This window comes from Megalops cyprinoides, chromosome 1 (genome assembly GCF_013368585.1).
Source record: "Megalops cyprinoides isolate fMegCyp1 chromosome 1, fMegCyp1.pri, whole genome shotgun sequence".
NCBI classification, from domain to species: domain Eukaryota; kingdom Metazoa; phylum Chordata; class Actinopteri; order Elopiformes; family Megalopidae; genus Megalops; species Megalops cyprinoides.
Genome location: NC_050583.1, coordinates 43,537,835 through 43,555,501, shown reverse-complemented (window position 1 = coordinate 43,555,501; position 17,667 = coordinate 43,537,835). Strand labels below are relative to the sequence as shown.

Below are 17,667 nucleotides of genomic sequence, written 5' to 3'. Positions count from 1 at the left end.
CTGACCATCATGACAGTGGGTCACAGCATGTGCACTGCAAAGAGCATTGGAGACACATAGTTTCCACAGAAGTCATTTTAAAGCCCAAGAGATACAAATGCACTGAGACAAATCTTCTGTATCTACATGAACTGCGCGATAATATGCAACACCGTTAAAAATCAATAAAGACATTTACCATTCACACATTTTTACAGCACTCATTTAGTTCCTCCCTCTGAGCTAGTTTTCCTGACTGTAGTATAAATATTGCATGGTAATTATACGATAGCCTGCACATATAAATCATGCAGTAAAATATGTGAAATGAAGTAAAACTGTTACCAATATCACAGCAACACCAATTGAATGTTTTTAGTTATCTAATTGTGAAATATCTGAAGGAATATTCTAGATGCAATCCTGTAAATGTAATCCATTAAGTTCTCATTGTCTGAAAGTTTATTTAAGGCACTTCTGGAACCTTACGGAACCGTCACCTGTGTTAACACTCAGGATGAATGTGATCCAAACAGAAGTAATCCAATCCTATCTTCCATCATCATGCTTAACTTCAGACAGCTGTCTGTACATTTCATCATATTTCATCATCAGTGGCACATCAACAAGTCAGGTGACACAAATATTAATAAACAGTGATGACTAAAGTGTCATTTTATCATTTGGGCCAAATACCTCATTCCCTCAGGTGAATAATATGGGATACAATGAGGATTCCAAAGTGCCCATCCACACATCTACAGCCTTCAAGAAACGGATGAACGGATGAACGGATGAACACAAAGTTGATGTTCTGGACTAAACGTTCCAAACTCCTAATCCTAATGTAATTAAAACAAAGGACACACAAAATTGTCATTTCACTTGTGTGGTGTCAAATGTGAATCATTTAGATCCTTATGCTTAATGAAAGGCATACAATTATTTCCCATGCTATTGGTCTTTGCAGTGTTGAATCTTTTATTTATCTGTGAAAAAAAAATTCACAAAAGTTTTTTCTTCCTCAAAGTCACCTATGCTTTGCATCTGGCTAATTCAATTCAATCGGTGAAAAATGAGATGGCTTTAAAAGCCCATAAACCCCTAATGAAGCCTAACATCTTGTTTGTTTCTTCCTTCCCTTTTCATCTGGGAATGGGGAAATAAGACTCCTGGTGACAGATTCCAGTCCCCGGGCTGGAATGCATAACACGGCTCATCCCACTGCTAGATTTGTTTTGCAAATCTCAGCACAGTAATGCCACATACTAAACAGGCAACATGCATTATCTACCAGCGGGTGAGAGGGAGGGGACTTCTGGCCACCAGTCATGCTCCCTAAGCCTGACACCACCAAGGACACTGGGGTTGCAGTCCCTCGCGGTCAACATGTCAACAAAAGAGATGGACACAAGCACAGTCAAAAATGGTTTATTTCCCATAAGTGAATCTCAGGCTTCAAACAAGTGTTGACAAATGCAGACATTGCAAGAGGCCTTTCTTAACTGCCCTACATGGCTGACTGCAGACTACAAGCAGAACTGAAAAGCCCCCATAAATAGAGGTACAATAAAACATAGATATAATTAAAGATAAAAGCAGAGTGAATGTGGCCTTTGTTTAATTTAAACCATATGAATTCAAAACAGCTACTTTTCATTATTTGTTGCCTTTTTTATCCACACAGGCAGAAATAAAAGTAGAATAATCAATATGTTAGTACAGTAATTTAAAAACAAATCTAAAAACAATTTAAGAAATTACATACAGCATCATGGACAAAAAGGGTACTACAAAAGCATGCTTTCACATCCAGATGCACAATATATTCTGTCTGTCATGACAGGCAGCTGAGTCAAACAGAAGGTCAGACACAGTGGAACCTGCACTGTTACTGCTGACCTCAGTGGTATCCTACATACATACACAAATGCGTACATACACAAATGCACATGTACACAAATGTGCACACAGAAACATCTGCACTAGCGTGCACGCACACACACACACACACACACACACACACACACACACAAATGCACTCAAACATTTGCAAACAAACAGACTCAAGCATAAAGCATTAATGCATGTGGAGTTCACACCTTTCAGTATGTGAAATACTACAGGCCCATTGTTGGTGTATTAATTCATTCATATTAATGTGCATATGCCTGCACACATTCACACATTTTTAGGAATATTTCAGATGAATACAGCATGAACCAACCACTGTGTGTTTTAGTTTGTATTTTAGTTGCTGTGACATAATAACAATCCCTTAATGTCAAGACAACCATTTTTCACCCCAATGAGGACAGCAGCTCTTGAATTAAAACAAAATCACATCACTTGACAGGCTGTTCCTGGTCTGAAAGGCTATTCCAGTTTACACTTATCATTCTCACAAGGTTTCAGTAACATTATGGCAATGTTACACTGCTGCCATACCACAGTCACAGTGAGAGTACTCTGCACCTACAAGGACCACACCCTGCAACCAATATTCCATAGAGCCAGTGGCACTGCAGCACAGTGTTAGAATGGGCCTGAGAATACACTACCACGGAGACCCCTCTAACAATAGGAAAGATTTAAGTGGATTAGCCCTCTTCAAACTCCAGCCTGTTCTGAAGCACAGAGCAACAGAACAAAGAAATGGATGCTTCAGCTCTGGCCCTTCACCTGGACAAGAGAGACTCCCACTTCAGTCATCAATAAAATAAACCATTACTCATTCTGCATGTGTGACTATTTCTGCAAATATTGAGCTGTCAACACCAAGCTGTTGTAAACCACTCTTGAAGTCATGCTTCATTCCAGTGACACCTGAAAATAGCAAATAAATAACCTAGTAAATAGTCAACCCAGTAAATGTCGAACAGCTCAACCATTAAAATGTAAAACCCTGAGGCGTGTGCATGCCAAGGGGACTAGCAGTTCTCTCTTCTGAGCAAAAAACTAGGAAAGGGTAACAAGCATGAATCAATATTACCCTAGCTGTATCTGACGCTGAAAACAAGACAAGGTCCTATACAGTGCAGCACACAACTGTTTCAAGCACCATCATAGGCTTGACAGTCAGACTGATGTTACTGGGTAACAGCTGTTTTCAGCAAAGAAATGAACTGGCATATTCAACATACAGTGGAAATCTCTGAAGTATTCCTGGTGTGCAGATAATGCGGAGATAATGTGGAGATAATGGTTAGAAGGCCCACTATATACAAAGGAGATACATGCACCAAGACTAGATCCCTTTTTTCTGACAGCCTGTCCAACAAGCTACAAAATGGCACGCATACTTTGATTCCCATTGTAAACCTGAGTGTCCGCTACTTCTCTTGAAATTTCAGGCAAAAAAGGGGACATGCTGCAGTCCTGGTGAATATGTAACATCTACATACACCACTGGTGACCAAGCCCGATTTACCCACCAATGTAATTACCCACTCATGTTTAGCTCAACAAGAAAGTGTTGATGTTTCAGGGTAAACCATTCACAAGTAATGAAGTGGATAAACAGATCAGCGTTATTTGCCATCCCTTGTGCAAATTTGGAAACTGAGTGTGTGGGGAATTGCACAGACTAAACAAAGGAAGATTTAGGAGTGTGGAGAGTAGTACATCAATACATTATTTAGTGTCCGTTCAAAACCGCCACTGAGGTTCATCTGGACCATCAAGACAGCCTATCTGCTTAGCACAGGGGTTCTGTGACTAAGAGCTCGGCTGCAATGAGAGCCATGAGGAATATAGAGTCATGGAGAGCAGGAGTGACTGTATCCCTGTATGTTGTGAATGGCACTACCACTCTCCAGGTCTCAGGGATCCTTAAATGTTGCCTGCCGGGAGTGATTGTTCCTGAACCTTTCAGGACTTGTGAAAACCTATACCAAGCTGCTTAATTCATTCATCATTTAGTCCATGTTTTCCTGTTGGCCACTGGACTCAGTGTGGCTTTCTGTCTCGTGAAGCTTGACCTCTTGGGTTTTTGTCTGTGCGTCAGCCTTGTACCCATCCAGCTGGTGTATGATGGCTTCACTAGCGTTGAATGCAAAACTGTTGGCACAAAGAGAGTTGACATTGTCACTGTTGGTGTCTTGGGTATCCTCCTCAACAGCATCAGCCTCACTGTCGCTGACATCGTTACCAACATTTGAGTTGGCTATGCTGGCGCCATTCTTCTGGAGGTCGATGTCACTCACCCTAATCAAATAAGCGTTACTGTCTTTGGTATCAACTATGTCTTCAGTAGTCTTCCTAGAGTCCTCCTCTTGGGGATCAGCCTCACTGTCCCATAGCACAGAGCTATCAGTACCTTGTGTATCAGGTTTTGGGCCATTAGGCTCATGGACATTCTCCTCACTGCCATCCTCTTGCAGGGTATCAAGTTCACTGTTCCTTAACACAATGGAATTGTGGTCATGGGTATCAGCCTTATCCCCATTGGTCTCACACATTTCCTGCTCCTGAATGTCAGCTTCAATTGCCCCAACTACACGCCCATCAGTGTCTTGGGAGTTGGTTTCATCAACATCTTCCATGTGAATACCCTCATCACTGATGTCCTCCCTGTGAGACTCCACCTCGCTATCCCTGAACATAATGGAATCATGGTCATGGGTGTCAGCCTGGTGAGTGTTGGTTTCATGGGCTTCCTCCTCCTGGATGTTGTTCTCAGTTGCCATAGTTACAGAGGTATCAGTGTTTTGGGCACTGGCTTTATGAGTGCCAGTCTCATGGGGTTCCTCCTTCTGGATGACAGCCTCACAGACATCCCCCTGACTGGCATCCATCTCAGGGATATTCACTTCACTGTCCCTTAACACACAGGTGTCAAACTCTTGGCCGTGGGCTTCATGGGTGTTATTTTTGTGGGCCTCCTCCTCCTGATCTTCGGGCTGAGTTGCCTTAATCAAACAATCATCGGCTTTGTGGGCATTTATTTTATGGGCATCTTCATTATTGGCATCAGCCTCACTATCCCTTAACATCAAGATGTCATCGGTGTCTAGGGCATCATGTTTGTTGCTGTTGGTCTCACGGACGCCTTCGTTGTGAGTGTCCTCCTTGGGGGTGTTGGCCTCACTGGCTCTCTCAAAGCTGTCTGCACATTGCAAGGATGCAGATGGTAGATGAGGGGCAGGACTGAGAACAAAAGCAAAAAGGCAAGAAAATCAATCATATTAAAAGTCACATTAGGGCATACTACTCCTAGAGAAGTCCCCTGTTCTCTTAGTGAAAGCCAGTCTTTCTCTGCAGCTGCTTACAGCTGCATTAATGTCTTCAGTAGGTTTATTTACTAAGCGAGGGCTAATTCTCTCTTTGGGATTTCCAAGGATGTAGAGCTCGAGTGCTAATTAGGGCAGCGGGCAGACTGGATTCTTTGTCTTGTACACAGGAAGCCAGCATGTTGTTTTTCAGAAATAAAGCTCATTAAAACTTCAACACTCAATGGAGCAAGTATCTAAAGTGCTTATGTACATGACAGGTAGCTGCAGCCACTAAAATCAATTAGGAATAATTAGAAATACATAGGTGATTCAGGAATCTACTGCCGCGGGCCTGCATAGAGGCCCTTGTATTGATACACCCGGGAGAAACAATTACAATATGTGGTGCATGTCTTCATTACAGACCATGTCAGTCTCCTCTCATATAATAGAAACAGATGATCCCTGCACTATTCCCTGCTGGAGAAACATACACTGTGCTTGGTTTGTTATTGGTCCAGGGATACGTCGTTGTCGCAGTGTTAGGGGACCACAACAAAAGAATAAGTACATGGTAATCAAATTGCAGCAAATATTTTGAATCAAAGAGACAGAACAATTCTTTGGTTTCAAAGTATTGAGGCAATTAACTGTGTAGCTCCAAGATAAAATGAGGCAGACAACTATCTTTTAACCACGTTTTTACAACTAGGAGAGTCTTATGCCTGAGGAGGACTGACTTTTGTACAGTGTTAAGTGTTACACTTGGAAAAAAAATTCCTTTACATTTTTATTTTCAAAAGCATAATATTATTAATAATAATATTGCCTTTTTTAACAAAAAAAAATGTCTCCTATATCTCTACTAAACAAGATTTTGTCATTTTAAGAAATACTACGATAATGATAACGCCATATGATAAAAAAAAATATATATTGTAATAACATGCACAGTACTGCAACACATTAATTTAATATTTTAATACTTAGGATTTAAGTTACACCAACTAGCATTTGTGTCATTTCTACTTTTTCATATTCCTTTCTTGAATTGAACCAATCTGTAATTGAGTTGTACCTGTCCACGGATTCATATGGAACTGGACAAGGGCTGGGCTCCAGGGTCACATCCTCCTCCTCCTGAGCCCAACCCCGATTGGAGGATGCATATGTGAGGATAGCATCTGTCACTGTGTAGGGGGTGTGTCCCTGTACACAATCTTCAATGTGCCCCACTGGGAGCTGGGTTTGCAGGAAGAGGTGCAGCTGGCTGTCTGACAAGCACACTGTCAGGTGCACAACCCTGCATACACACAGAACAACAACTTAACATTGCAATATTTACATGGCCTGCCTGAAAAGTGAGCAATCCGTTGCAATGTATCAAAAAGCGGTGACAAAACTGCCATGTTCATGTAAATGAAAAGTAACTAAATTAAAGTACTTAAATAATTTTCAAAAAACATGACAAACTGACACTGAATAGCCAGAAGTCTAATTAGCTAGACGTTAGTCAGGTTAGAGGAGTTCTACTGAAACAAAAATAGCAGAGCTAGTATAAACCCACGAACATGAAATGAGTCCTTAACTGAACTTGTTTCACAAAACTATACATAATGGTTGCAAACAGATAAGTAGTTAGTATAATTAATGTCACGGGCATTTACCTAAGCATCTGCAATTGCTTGGAAGAATGCAGATCATATATTTATACATAAATTTATTTATATATATGTATTTATATGTGTGTGTGTGTGTGTTCTCCCTTTATCCACTGAGTGGTGGTATCAAATTGGTGGTACAATTATGCCACTAACGTCCTTTAGTATCCTCTAAGAGAAGTCATATCGGAGTTTGTTTGCAAAAAGTAATGATAACGGTCTGCAAATTTGACCTCATTGATGTGAATTTGAGACCTGAGTTAAGCACAGCAGCATCACAATGACAACAGCACTGTCATGGGGCAATACTCTTCTCTCAGCTCACTGCAACAGGGCCGCCGAGACCAGATATACAAATGCACAGACTGCTATGCACACAGCACACACCAGTGAGTGATATGAAGGTTGCATCCCTTTCCGAGGGGGCTCCAAGATTTATGGCGTTCATTTTCACTTCACGGGTCTGCAGAGAGTGCATGCAGCCGTGCACAGCCACGGCAGCTGCTCTCCGGCTCCATCCATCTCCATCAGCTGCTGCTGCCCTGTCTGCGCAGGCGGGAGACACCCGCACGCCTCCCTTTCATTACTCCACGCGTCAGCACCATGACCTATGGTCCCCGCATGGCAAGCCGTGGCCAGAGACAAAGGGAGATATTGTACCCTGGCTGGCAATGGATGGCAGGCTCTTAGTCAACACCAATCATTTAGTCATCCAAAGCTCTGAGATGTAAAGGGTCCTAGGTAAGTGGTGGCCTTGGTTTCAAGGGCTGCTGAATGCTTTACATGAGTGTTTTGTGAGTGGGCGTGTCTCATTGATGCAACATGAGAGGAGCCACTGACTTGTCCAGGAAGTGCTGCAGGCCCTGCCTCCGCCTTTCAATGAAGTCCTCATTGCTGAAGGAGAAGAAGGGCATCTTGCGGGGAAGCTCTGGGACGGGCCTGCCAGACCAACAGGGACAGTACTGTCACGTTGGGACAGCAGACAAACAAGGCACAGCACACCGGACTGATGAATACGCACACCGCCTTAGGGATACTCATCTCTTTTTAGATCAGTGCATAAAGTAGCTACAGGCCATACTTATGGTCCCCTATCCATAACGCCATTGACATGTTAGCCTCAGAACAAATCAGCCCATCTATCAAATTAATGAAAAAAGCAACATCAACTCTTTTGCAACTGATTTATTGTGCAAATTTTCAGAACTTGAGTTTTGGCAGTGGGTTTTGACAGTTCAATTTAACTGTTGGTAATCACTGTTTACTAAACAAATGGTAATTTTTTTGAACCCGATATACTTAAGATGATGCGGATATAGGGAATTGCACTTGTAATTGCACTAAGGTTATTGCAATGTGTTGTACATTATAATACAGTATAATTGTGACTATGAATTGTACAAGAGTTATTCACAGGGGAAATATTTTAGAGAGTCCTGTGAATCAAGAAACACCCAAATGATGGGCCAAACCCCATTTAATGCCATGTAGTAATACAATAATTAAGTAATTTATATACAAATTTCTATAATAACACAATACAGATACATTTTGGTTAACAAAGCCTCTGAGAACAAAGCTACTTAGTAAGGAAATTACCATTTTTAATAATTAAAAATGGTGTATTTGTTTAAAAAAAAATCTCTAGGTGACCCCTGCAGCCTGGGTTCAAAATCAGCTACGTCATTCGCTGACAATGACCAGGATTCCACAGGTAACTCAAGCTGGTAACTCAATTGCCAATTCCAAAACAGAGTTTCATAAAGGTGGGGAGGAAATCAGTGAAAAATCTCTGGAATCTCAGGTGCAGGCTGAGCCCTATGACCCAGGATCAATCCCCACTGTGCCATCAACCGAGAAGACAAGAATCCCACAGTGGCAAAACAAACTGATTTCATTCTACCGGGTTACAGATGGGTAAGTCAGCAGGATCTCCTCATCTCACCATTCTCAGACAACCTGTAACTCATCAGGCACCTGAACGTTGCTCAGATGAGGTTAGTACAGCTGCACCTCTCCTTCATTGTGGTGCACCCTGGGACACAGTGTCAACACAGTGTACTTGGGAACAAAGAGTGGCACTAGGAACAGGAAGTGCTGCCTGGGACAAGAAGTCAATACTGCAATAAGGGATGCATGAATGGTGAGGGCCTATTATTACTATAACTGCCAAATTTAATAGTGATTAAAAAATTATCCTGTGATTAACTGCAATTTTTAAATGTTATGTTGTACATATGAAATAAACAGAAAACAAAGAAATTGTGCATCCCTGACATCTGTTTAAAATCTTTCATTTAGCCAAAATAAATGTTTTTCATGTCCATTTCACATTTTCATCATTTTTAATACCACTTAAAATGCTTTCCTGAATCGATTCTTTACATTAAAGAGGTAATCCTTGCTTGGACTTAGTGTGAATTCACTGTAGAAAAAAAATTCTCCAAAAAATCAATGGGAAGTACTTTTAGACATGAATTTGTGGCACTGCTCCATAATAGTACAAGTACATAAAATTGACTGTGGTTGGATTCATTAGTGTTGCAAGTACTCTGAGGACCAGATGGAGTTGTAAACTTCAAGTACTTTGATGATACTGCAATTCAATCCCGCTGGCAAATTTTGTAAAATGAAGCTTGCTTTTTAAAATCAGGCCAAATGACGTGTGAACTGATTTTTCCCCTGCAGTTGATTAGTTCCAATTAGTTAGTTTGCAGTGACAGTAACTGATAGCAATTACAGGACACTGTTAAGGTCAAAATATGGTCACACAATTAATTCCACAAACTAACATGTTAACATTGATAACCCTAATAATAATAATCATAATCATCATCATCATCATCATGGCAAAGTCCCTTATCCATGGCCACTTGTAGAGTTTACATTTCACAAATGACCCATTAATGCAACTGAATATTTACTGAAGAAATACAGTAGCTCAAGGGCACAGAAAAAAAAACAATTTAAGTTCATGGCATCTTTTGGTTGGAAGCCCAGTTCCAGAACTGCAAAGTCACACAGTAGGCCATTGCAGCTCAGTAATGCACCAGGCCTCCACTCGTTATTGGTGCAAAAGGAAAGTCTAACTCACACAAGCCCAGCATTCTTCTGCAGCTTCTTCCTCAGCCACACAAACTCGCTGTAGCGTCGGCGCACACAGGACGTCTTGGCTGTGAAGGCCTTACTGTTGGTCTGAGGAGGACAAGACAGGAAGGAATGCACTCAGCACTTTCAGAACCCAGGGCATCACTAAATTTTACCGTGGCAATTCTAACATTGTGCACTGCTCAGTGTACCCCACCACCCCATTAAAATGTTAAAAGCTAACTTCACCACAAATTGCCCTATGGGTCCATTCTTTTACTTCAGTAGGCATCCACATTAAAAGGCTTTTCAGTTTTTTTAATAATGACAAACTTGGGCTGATTTCAACTGTGTTTATGGTGTTGTAATCTGCTTCAGGCTAACTAAGCCTCATACAAATCCCAGAATGTACTGCCCCACCTCTCTTTCCCTCTGTTGACTGCGGTCAGTTATATTTAAATATCATGTTGTTCTTCCTTATTTAAAAGCATTCTTGATCTCCATTAAGATAGGCTGACATATTACACTTAGATATTGTCTGTTTCTTGTAAAGCTATGCTAATCTGTTTTACTGACTGAAATGTGAATTTATGGACATTTTAGCTGCGTTCTTGCTTTGTATTAGCAGGCAAAACAGTTATGATAAGAGGTTCATAATATAGTCTTCAGACTGGTGTCACAGTGGATCAAAGGGAGACATACTTCAGTCTGTAAGATACCTGTATTTATATTGACAGTGAAAAGGTTTGTGTGTGTGTGTGTGTGTGTGTGTGTGTGTGTGTGTGTGTGTGTTTGATACTGAATATTCATCAATCCTAAATCACACAAACGTTCATCAATTGTAATTAATCAAGCAATTAAAAAAATTGATGACAAAGAATTGTAATTTAGTATCTCCATCTTCATAGACCTGATCAATGCCCCACATCTCCAAATGCTCCAGATACAATGAGATAACCTTTAAAATGTTGCAACGGTGGCTTTTGTAGCCTCTGCCTTCACAACTTAATGGTCCTCCCCTTTACACACTTTGGAATTACCAACAAGGTATGTTATTTACATCTCACAAGCAGATCTGGCCCACAGTGAATGCAATCCTCCGACACACTCACACACAACTATTTTTCACACTGCAAGGTGCTCAGTGAATAAGTCAAACGTCAACTGGAGGAAGGGTCCGTCTTCACTGCTAACATCCAGGCAACCTGCAGATGCCTGATGAGTTACAGTGTGCCTGAGAGCGGCAAGACAAGCAACCCCTGGCAACATTACCAGCACTATTTTCAGCAGAACGAAGCCAATTTGTTCTGCTGCTGTGGGCTCCTGGTCATTGCTGGCTGATACCACAGCTGGAACTGAATCTGGAAAACCTGAAAACAAATGCTTTAACCACTGACCAGCTTGGGAACTCCTAGGTCAAACTTATGCAAAATTTGTAATTTTTTAAAACCATTTTAGTGATGCATCTTTATACACCAGCTACATACAGTACCAATCAAACGTTTGGACACACCTGCTCATATAAGGGTTTTTCTTTATTTGTACTACAGAGGGGGAATGTCACACTCTAACATGTGAGTATGAAAAAACAGAATCGTAGATTTCTCTGCTGACGCCCAATAGGTATACCCACTGGACTGAAAGATATGTAAAGACGCACTAACTGACAGCTTTTTCTGCTTTTTTATAACATGGGGATTATAAAAAGCTATTTCTGTTACCCTGAAGGAGCTGCCTGTTTAATATGCAGAGCAGCACTTCTGTTACCAATCACCTCATTCCTGATAAACAGTCTTGCTCCCAAACTGGCCTTGAGTGACAAAAAGAGAACGACTTACATACAAACCGAGCCAGTGAAATCTATCGTATATCCCCACATTTACAGCCAATAACACCGGCCCTACTTACCCCAGAGGAAACTGCATTCAGTAGTACAGAACATGACCACAAACTCCACACTGACATTGAGGACTCCTGTCTCTCTGAAATTGATTGCTGATAGCTACAGTAGAGTCTCCTAGAAAAGAATCCATTCTACCCTAACACCCTGACTTAATCAATCAACCAATTTAAACAAACCTATTCCAACTTCAAAGATGTACAGTGGGTGACACTGTTTAAAAAATAATGCTTCAATGCAAATGTTTACCAAAAGGATATAGCCTTGATAAATACAGATACTGTATTAATCATTTCTGTAGTTAATGAGTACAGACAGGGAGAGACAGATGTGCCATCCCCAGAGAGGTCTCTGCAGTTGTCTTCATATCAAAAATGTTGCCATTGCACAGACTTCATTTGCATCAGTGACTAAAGGCACAAAACTGTTGGTATGGGCCCTTTCACATTGCACTAGGTCATATTTACATCTGTATTCCAAAGGTGATGCATTCTCTAACCATGAAACACACCAAAGGAAGAACTAAGGTCCACTAGAGGACTAGAAGCATCCAGCATCTCTGATGCTTTTTACAAAATCATTTGTTCTGCTTTCTTCAAAACTTATAATAAACTTGAAATAACCAGCACTCAAACACCGAATATTCTCATGTGCAACATTTAGACTACATAGTATTATGGCTGTATTCGTAAAGCTTATATGTGTAGCAAATCTATAAACTGGCATTTGCCCAGTGAGAAACATATCATGAAATGTTTTGTGGCTTTTCTGGAAATCTTTAAACAGAAGTTGAGTGACTCAAATAAAAAGCCCTAACTGACCAGCTCATGAGACTAGACTTTTCAGTGTACTGACAGAAATTCCCCAAAGTTTATTCAACAAAGTCTACCTTTTCTAAGATTAAGTTCTCCACTATTTGGTCTTTGGTATTTAAGACTTTCAACAGCGGTCTCTTTATACAGCTAGCAATTAAATTAAGCCTTATGGCAATAAACTCACATGCAGAAATATCTTGAAGTCCACATACGAGTTCCAAAAGCCCTCATTCTGAACCCGCGGGTCTTGGACCCGAACAGCAATAAACTCCTGAAAAGAAAAATGTTGTTAATGTGTTAAACAGTAAATTCAATGATACTCCCAGAATGTTTACATTGATATTTACATTTGATATCTGTTAGATACACAAGACAGAGGCATTGCACAGGTAATATAACAACTCTGAATGCCTTTCATCCCATCTCATTATCAGTGTATCTGCACTACTGATAGTTGCAACTGTTCACATCTCAATGTTAAAACCTGACACCTTGGAACAAATCTCTACTTGAGGCAAACAGGTCTCTTATCAGATATTACCTCCAAACACTTTAAAATCTCAAGGACGTTCACTGATTTTATAAGTAGGTCCTATGACATACACCCTGTTTCTAAGAAGGCTATGACTTAGGCTGGATTGGGATCATACGAGCAATCACAAGCTCTCAAAACATCTGTATGGTTTTCTTACCAATAATATTCGCTTTAATATGCACAGTACATGCTTAAAATATGCCTGACAGCAGTAACCAGAGAACTGCTGGGGTACTAGCTGTGAAAAAGGGTGCAGTGAGAAATAATGTTGATATTTATTATCTTCTGCTGCTGCAGCGATAAAAGATCTACAGGAGGCAGTGATCAGCAGAGAGGAATGGGGTGGCAATACAATGAGACTAAGATTACTTTTGCTTTCACACTTGTGCCTGTCTGCTGTCTTGTAGCACACCATCCACTGCTCAGTTTCTGAATGTGAATGTTTATGCCAGAAACATAACATTTTTTTTCCTACTTCTTCAGGATGATTTTGAAGTATTGTTAGAATGTTAGGAAATGCAATTATGAAATGCCCAATTTCACATTTCTTTGGTAAGACTCATTTCTGTCATCAGACTGAGTAAGCCAGCATTTTTTATCTGGTCTGTATAAAGTATGTTCCTCATTTTTGGTGAGTGGCATCCAAGCACTTGCCAACACAAACTGTTTCTCAAAATATTTTATATGATAGGTGCCTAATTAATTGGCATATGACACAAATTTGAAATAGAAACGCAGTCCAGTAATAAACAGCATTTTTTTACTAATGTGCCAATGAACTCAAATGATTATCATATTATTATATCATACATCAGTGAGCCCAAAATGTTTTCCTATAAGCTGACCACTTGATTCTTACAAGCACGATATTTAAGCAGCTTCAGTACTGGAATGATTCTGTTCCACCGTTTTAAATATACTAGACTATAAGAAGTTGATTCTTATACCAGTATCTGTTATAAGTGGAGTACACCGCACTGTTTCAGTTCATGTTAAACAGACTATGAAACTTTTAGTGATGTGCACATTCTGACACACAACCCCCGTGAATCTGCAAACCAAAACATTACCAACACAGCACGTATTAACATTACTCCAGGGCACTAAGCTTGTGAAGTTTTTGTACCCCTGAATACACTTGAACATGAATTTGGCTTACAGGGGTTGGTGTGAAAGCAAAAAAGGGCAGGGCATTTACAAAAATGGGTTTTAAAACTGTCGATGTATTTAAGAATATAAATTCAGTTTTTTTTTTTTTTTTTACTTTTTACCCAACAGTGTAGTACTAAAACAGACCATCAGTCTTCAAACAGAACTGTAGATCTATACCACGGCCTAAATGTAGAGAGGAGAAAATAATACAGAATCTGGTTCAGCTGCTACCTTTAAAAGCGGGAAAGGGATGACTTACGTCTTGTTCCTGATTTTTGCTCATTCTATCAAATTTTCTGCAGCACCAACGACATCTGTCAAAAGGGAGAGAAGAGAGAAACATTAATAACAACAAGGCTTACCCGTGAGTGGTTTTCAGAAACAAACACAGGCAATGTGTCACCCATTAAACTCTCCCTAGTTACATTCTTGATCAGTTTGTTCTGCACAGTATAATACATGCATGTTTGACATCAGCACATGGTTTACCAGTTCGGCTATTCAGATCATTTGTACTTAAGTGACCAGAACCTGAGGAGCGTCAGCAGTTTAGCGACAACAGCGATCAGAGAAATCATCTCATATTGAAACAAAGAATTTCTTTGCCCTAACTGTTGGCTCCCCTGCCAGGTTGCTGTTTGAGAACAGCACACTGAGGGGTTCAGAATGGGACTCCTCCACTTTCTCCCAGCTATATAAACTCAGCTTCAACATTTTTCCTGTACGTTACACAATCCTTGATCACTCTTATCCCATCCACATACACTCCTGATTGAATCACTTGGCGTTTTAATTTCACACCTCTTCTGAGTGCACTGCTCTCCCAAAATACAAACACAATCTATACCGTTTAGATATACAGAATGTCATTAGAATGTTATCTAAACCTTGCTCAATATATATTGGCAGAGCCATGTAAATAATTGCCCATAGGCACACCACTGGTTCTGAAAGCCAACTTTCCCTAAAGAGGTGTAGTGTGTGCTTTCTGATTTTCATCCATGGCCCTGCATTTTATCAGCAAGAGAACATAATGGAATAGCATATATTTTGTCTGTAGCTTCTGATTTTTAAACGAATTCTAATAAAAGTAGGGTGGATGAAACACGTTCTAAGGGGACATAATATTGAAATAAACAAAATTTGATTTTGTTGTTTGTTGCTTTACATACGGGAATAACCGGAAGATTATGAAATTAATATAGGCGAGAAACTGGTAGCACCGGTTTTTATCAGATGGAACTGATCAAAATGAAAATGAGTGTTGTAACGTCAACGGACAACAACTTTGTTGAGCCATTCAGGATTATGAACCCATATCATCTCTGCTCACTGAACTCTGCACCAAAAGCTATTTCAGCAACAAAATCAGCGCAATTGAAAAGGTTTTATTTATTAACTTGAATATTTCAAAACAGTTTAAGCAGTCATTTATTGTTCAGGTAGATTGTAACATCAAGGGAGCTGGCGTGGCAAATAACGAGTCAACCACGACAAAAAAGACGTCGAATTTAGTGTGCGAGTTACATGGCCAGCGTTCGCCAAATCAGTAACGCCGGTGGCTAACAGTTACATTTTGGAAAGCTAATTTAGGCTATATTACCTCGCTAACTACAATTTCGATCGTGTTCCTGTTATCTAAATTTCATGACATAATCAGATCTAGCTAGCTGCTGTCTAATCTTGAGAACATCTGCCTTGATAGCTAACGTTAGCTAGTTTGTCGTGACTATGCACGTAGCAATCTGGCTATCTAACGTTAGCCAATGATATAATGACTCAGTAATGCTACAATAACAGCTAACGTGATTATCCTCTTGGGAGCTAGCAAATATTCGCACCTGTTAGACAACGGGCTTCATACAGCACAACCAGCAGCCTGCAACAGTCCCTAATATTTACTTAGCCAATACATTTTAAGTTAGCCAGCTTGCTATCAGGCTAGAGCTACGTTAGCTGACGTAGATTGTCTACTTACTGTCTCCGATGTTCAAAACAGTGTCGGTGTTTCTTTCTTTATTTGTTTTCCGTTCTGAATGACTTTGTTTATCAAATTAGGTAAGTACAACATATGTAGGTACATGAAAAATCTCTTCTATAACTTTTAGTTAGCTAGGCAGCTAACTAAATGTCTCCACAATCATTTGTTCCGTTTCACGCTTCGTCCCATTTTGCTAGTCAGCCAGCCCTGAACCACTTCTGGGGTTAGGACAAAACTAAATAGACAAACCCGACTGCAATGACGTAGTTTAGTACCGAGGGAAAACCGGCATTAAATATGACGTAACCATAAATGTTTACCGCACAGGGGTTTAAAGGCCATCATAACAAGCTCAGTTCGATGAATATCACATAACGAAGCAGAATCACAACAGCACTATGAAAGAACAATGACGAGCATAGAAAATGATCATATGTCTGAAATACATAAACAATGGCGATCACGTGTAACATTTAGAGCATGTTTACAACATGTTTGCATCTTTCAGATCTTTCAGGTGTTTAATGTAACCTAGTGACATTTACAATTCTTAATTTAATTTATGTCAGTAGTACTGACGTGCTGTAGTTTGGTAGGGAAGGTAATTTGAATCAGGAATCAGGAATATTCCGCTGTCTTCGTTCACCACGTGATATCAGTCACTGTTGTCCGTTTAGTCTCCAGTTTCACTTTCCGTAAATGTACTGGAACTTGTAGTTTCTCTTATTTCTGCGGGCTGTACGCAAAGGCATGAATCCGAATTTTGTTAAAGTGGCAATCGTGTATATCGTTAACTAAAGTTGTCTTTAGAGCGTTTTGACTTGTATGTGGATAGGCACAGCAGTCATTTGTAGTTCAAAATTACATGATCTATCATTACACCAAACGACTGATCTGTTTACGTTTGTAAATACTGTATGAGCATATATTGATTGATTTAAGGGTCACGCTGTTCTTCAAGGATTTTTTATGAGACTGCATGTTACTATCGTTAAATATCAGGATTACTCATAGGTATGATATCCTACAAAAATAAATAAGTAAACAATGTCCTGTTCTAGAGCTTTGAAGCCACAAACGGCTTACTTGGCATTTATAATGCTGTAGTATGTCTAGTTTAGTACTATGCGTTTATTTAGAAACTTAATTTACAGCATTTAATATTGTTTCCTCTTTTGTTGGCAATTGTGCATTTTCGAAGCAGCCGTTGATTTTGAAATGCCCTCTTACTTAAGCGTTTGGGAAAACTAAAAAGCTGCACCATGTAGCTTACTAGCTAGCTTTTAATAGGTTTTAGTTATTTATATATTTTTGCACTTCAAAAGTACCTTGCTAGCATGTTTT

The 17,667-nt window shown here is 40.0% G+C and overlaps 1 protein-coding gene across 1 annotated transcript; it reads right to left on the bottom strand.

Annotated features, from left to right (window-relative positions):
• Window positions 1-1,996: 1,996 nt before the first annotated feature.
• snx11 (sorting nexin 11) lies at window positions 1,997-16,539 on the bottom strand. Its single transcript, XM_036548361.1, has 7 exons — window positions 16,321-16,539; window positions 14,602-14,656; window positions 12,840-12,926; window positions 9,948-10,048; window positions 7,694-7,792; window positions 6,271-6,495; window positions 1,997-5,127 (listed from the first exon to the last, which is right to left on the bottom strand). Exons 2-7 carry the CDS (start codon window positions 14,623-14,625, stop codon window positions 3,897-3,899), a joined length of 1,767 nt encoding a protein of 588 aa, XP_036404254.1. The 5' UTR covers window positions 14,626-14,656; window positions 16,321-16,539; the 3' UTR covers window positions 1,997-3,896.
• Between the last annotated feature and the right edge of the window lie 1,128 nt (window positions 16,540-17,667).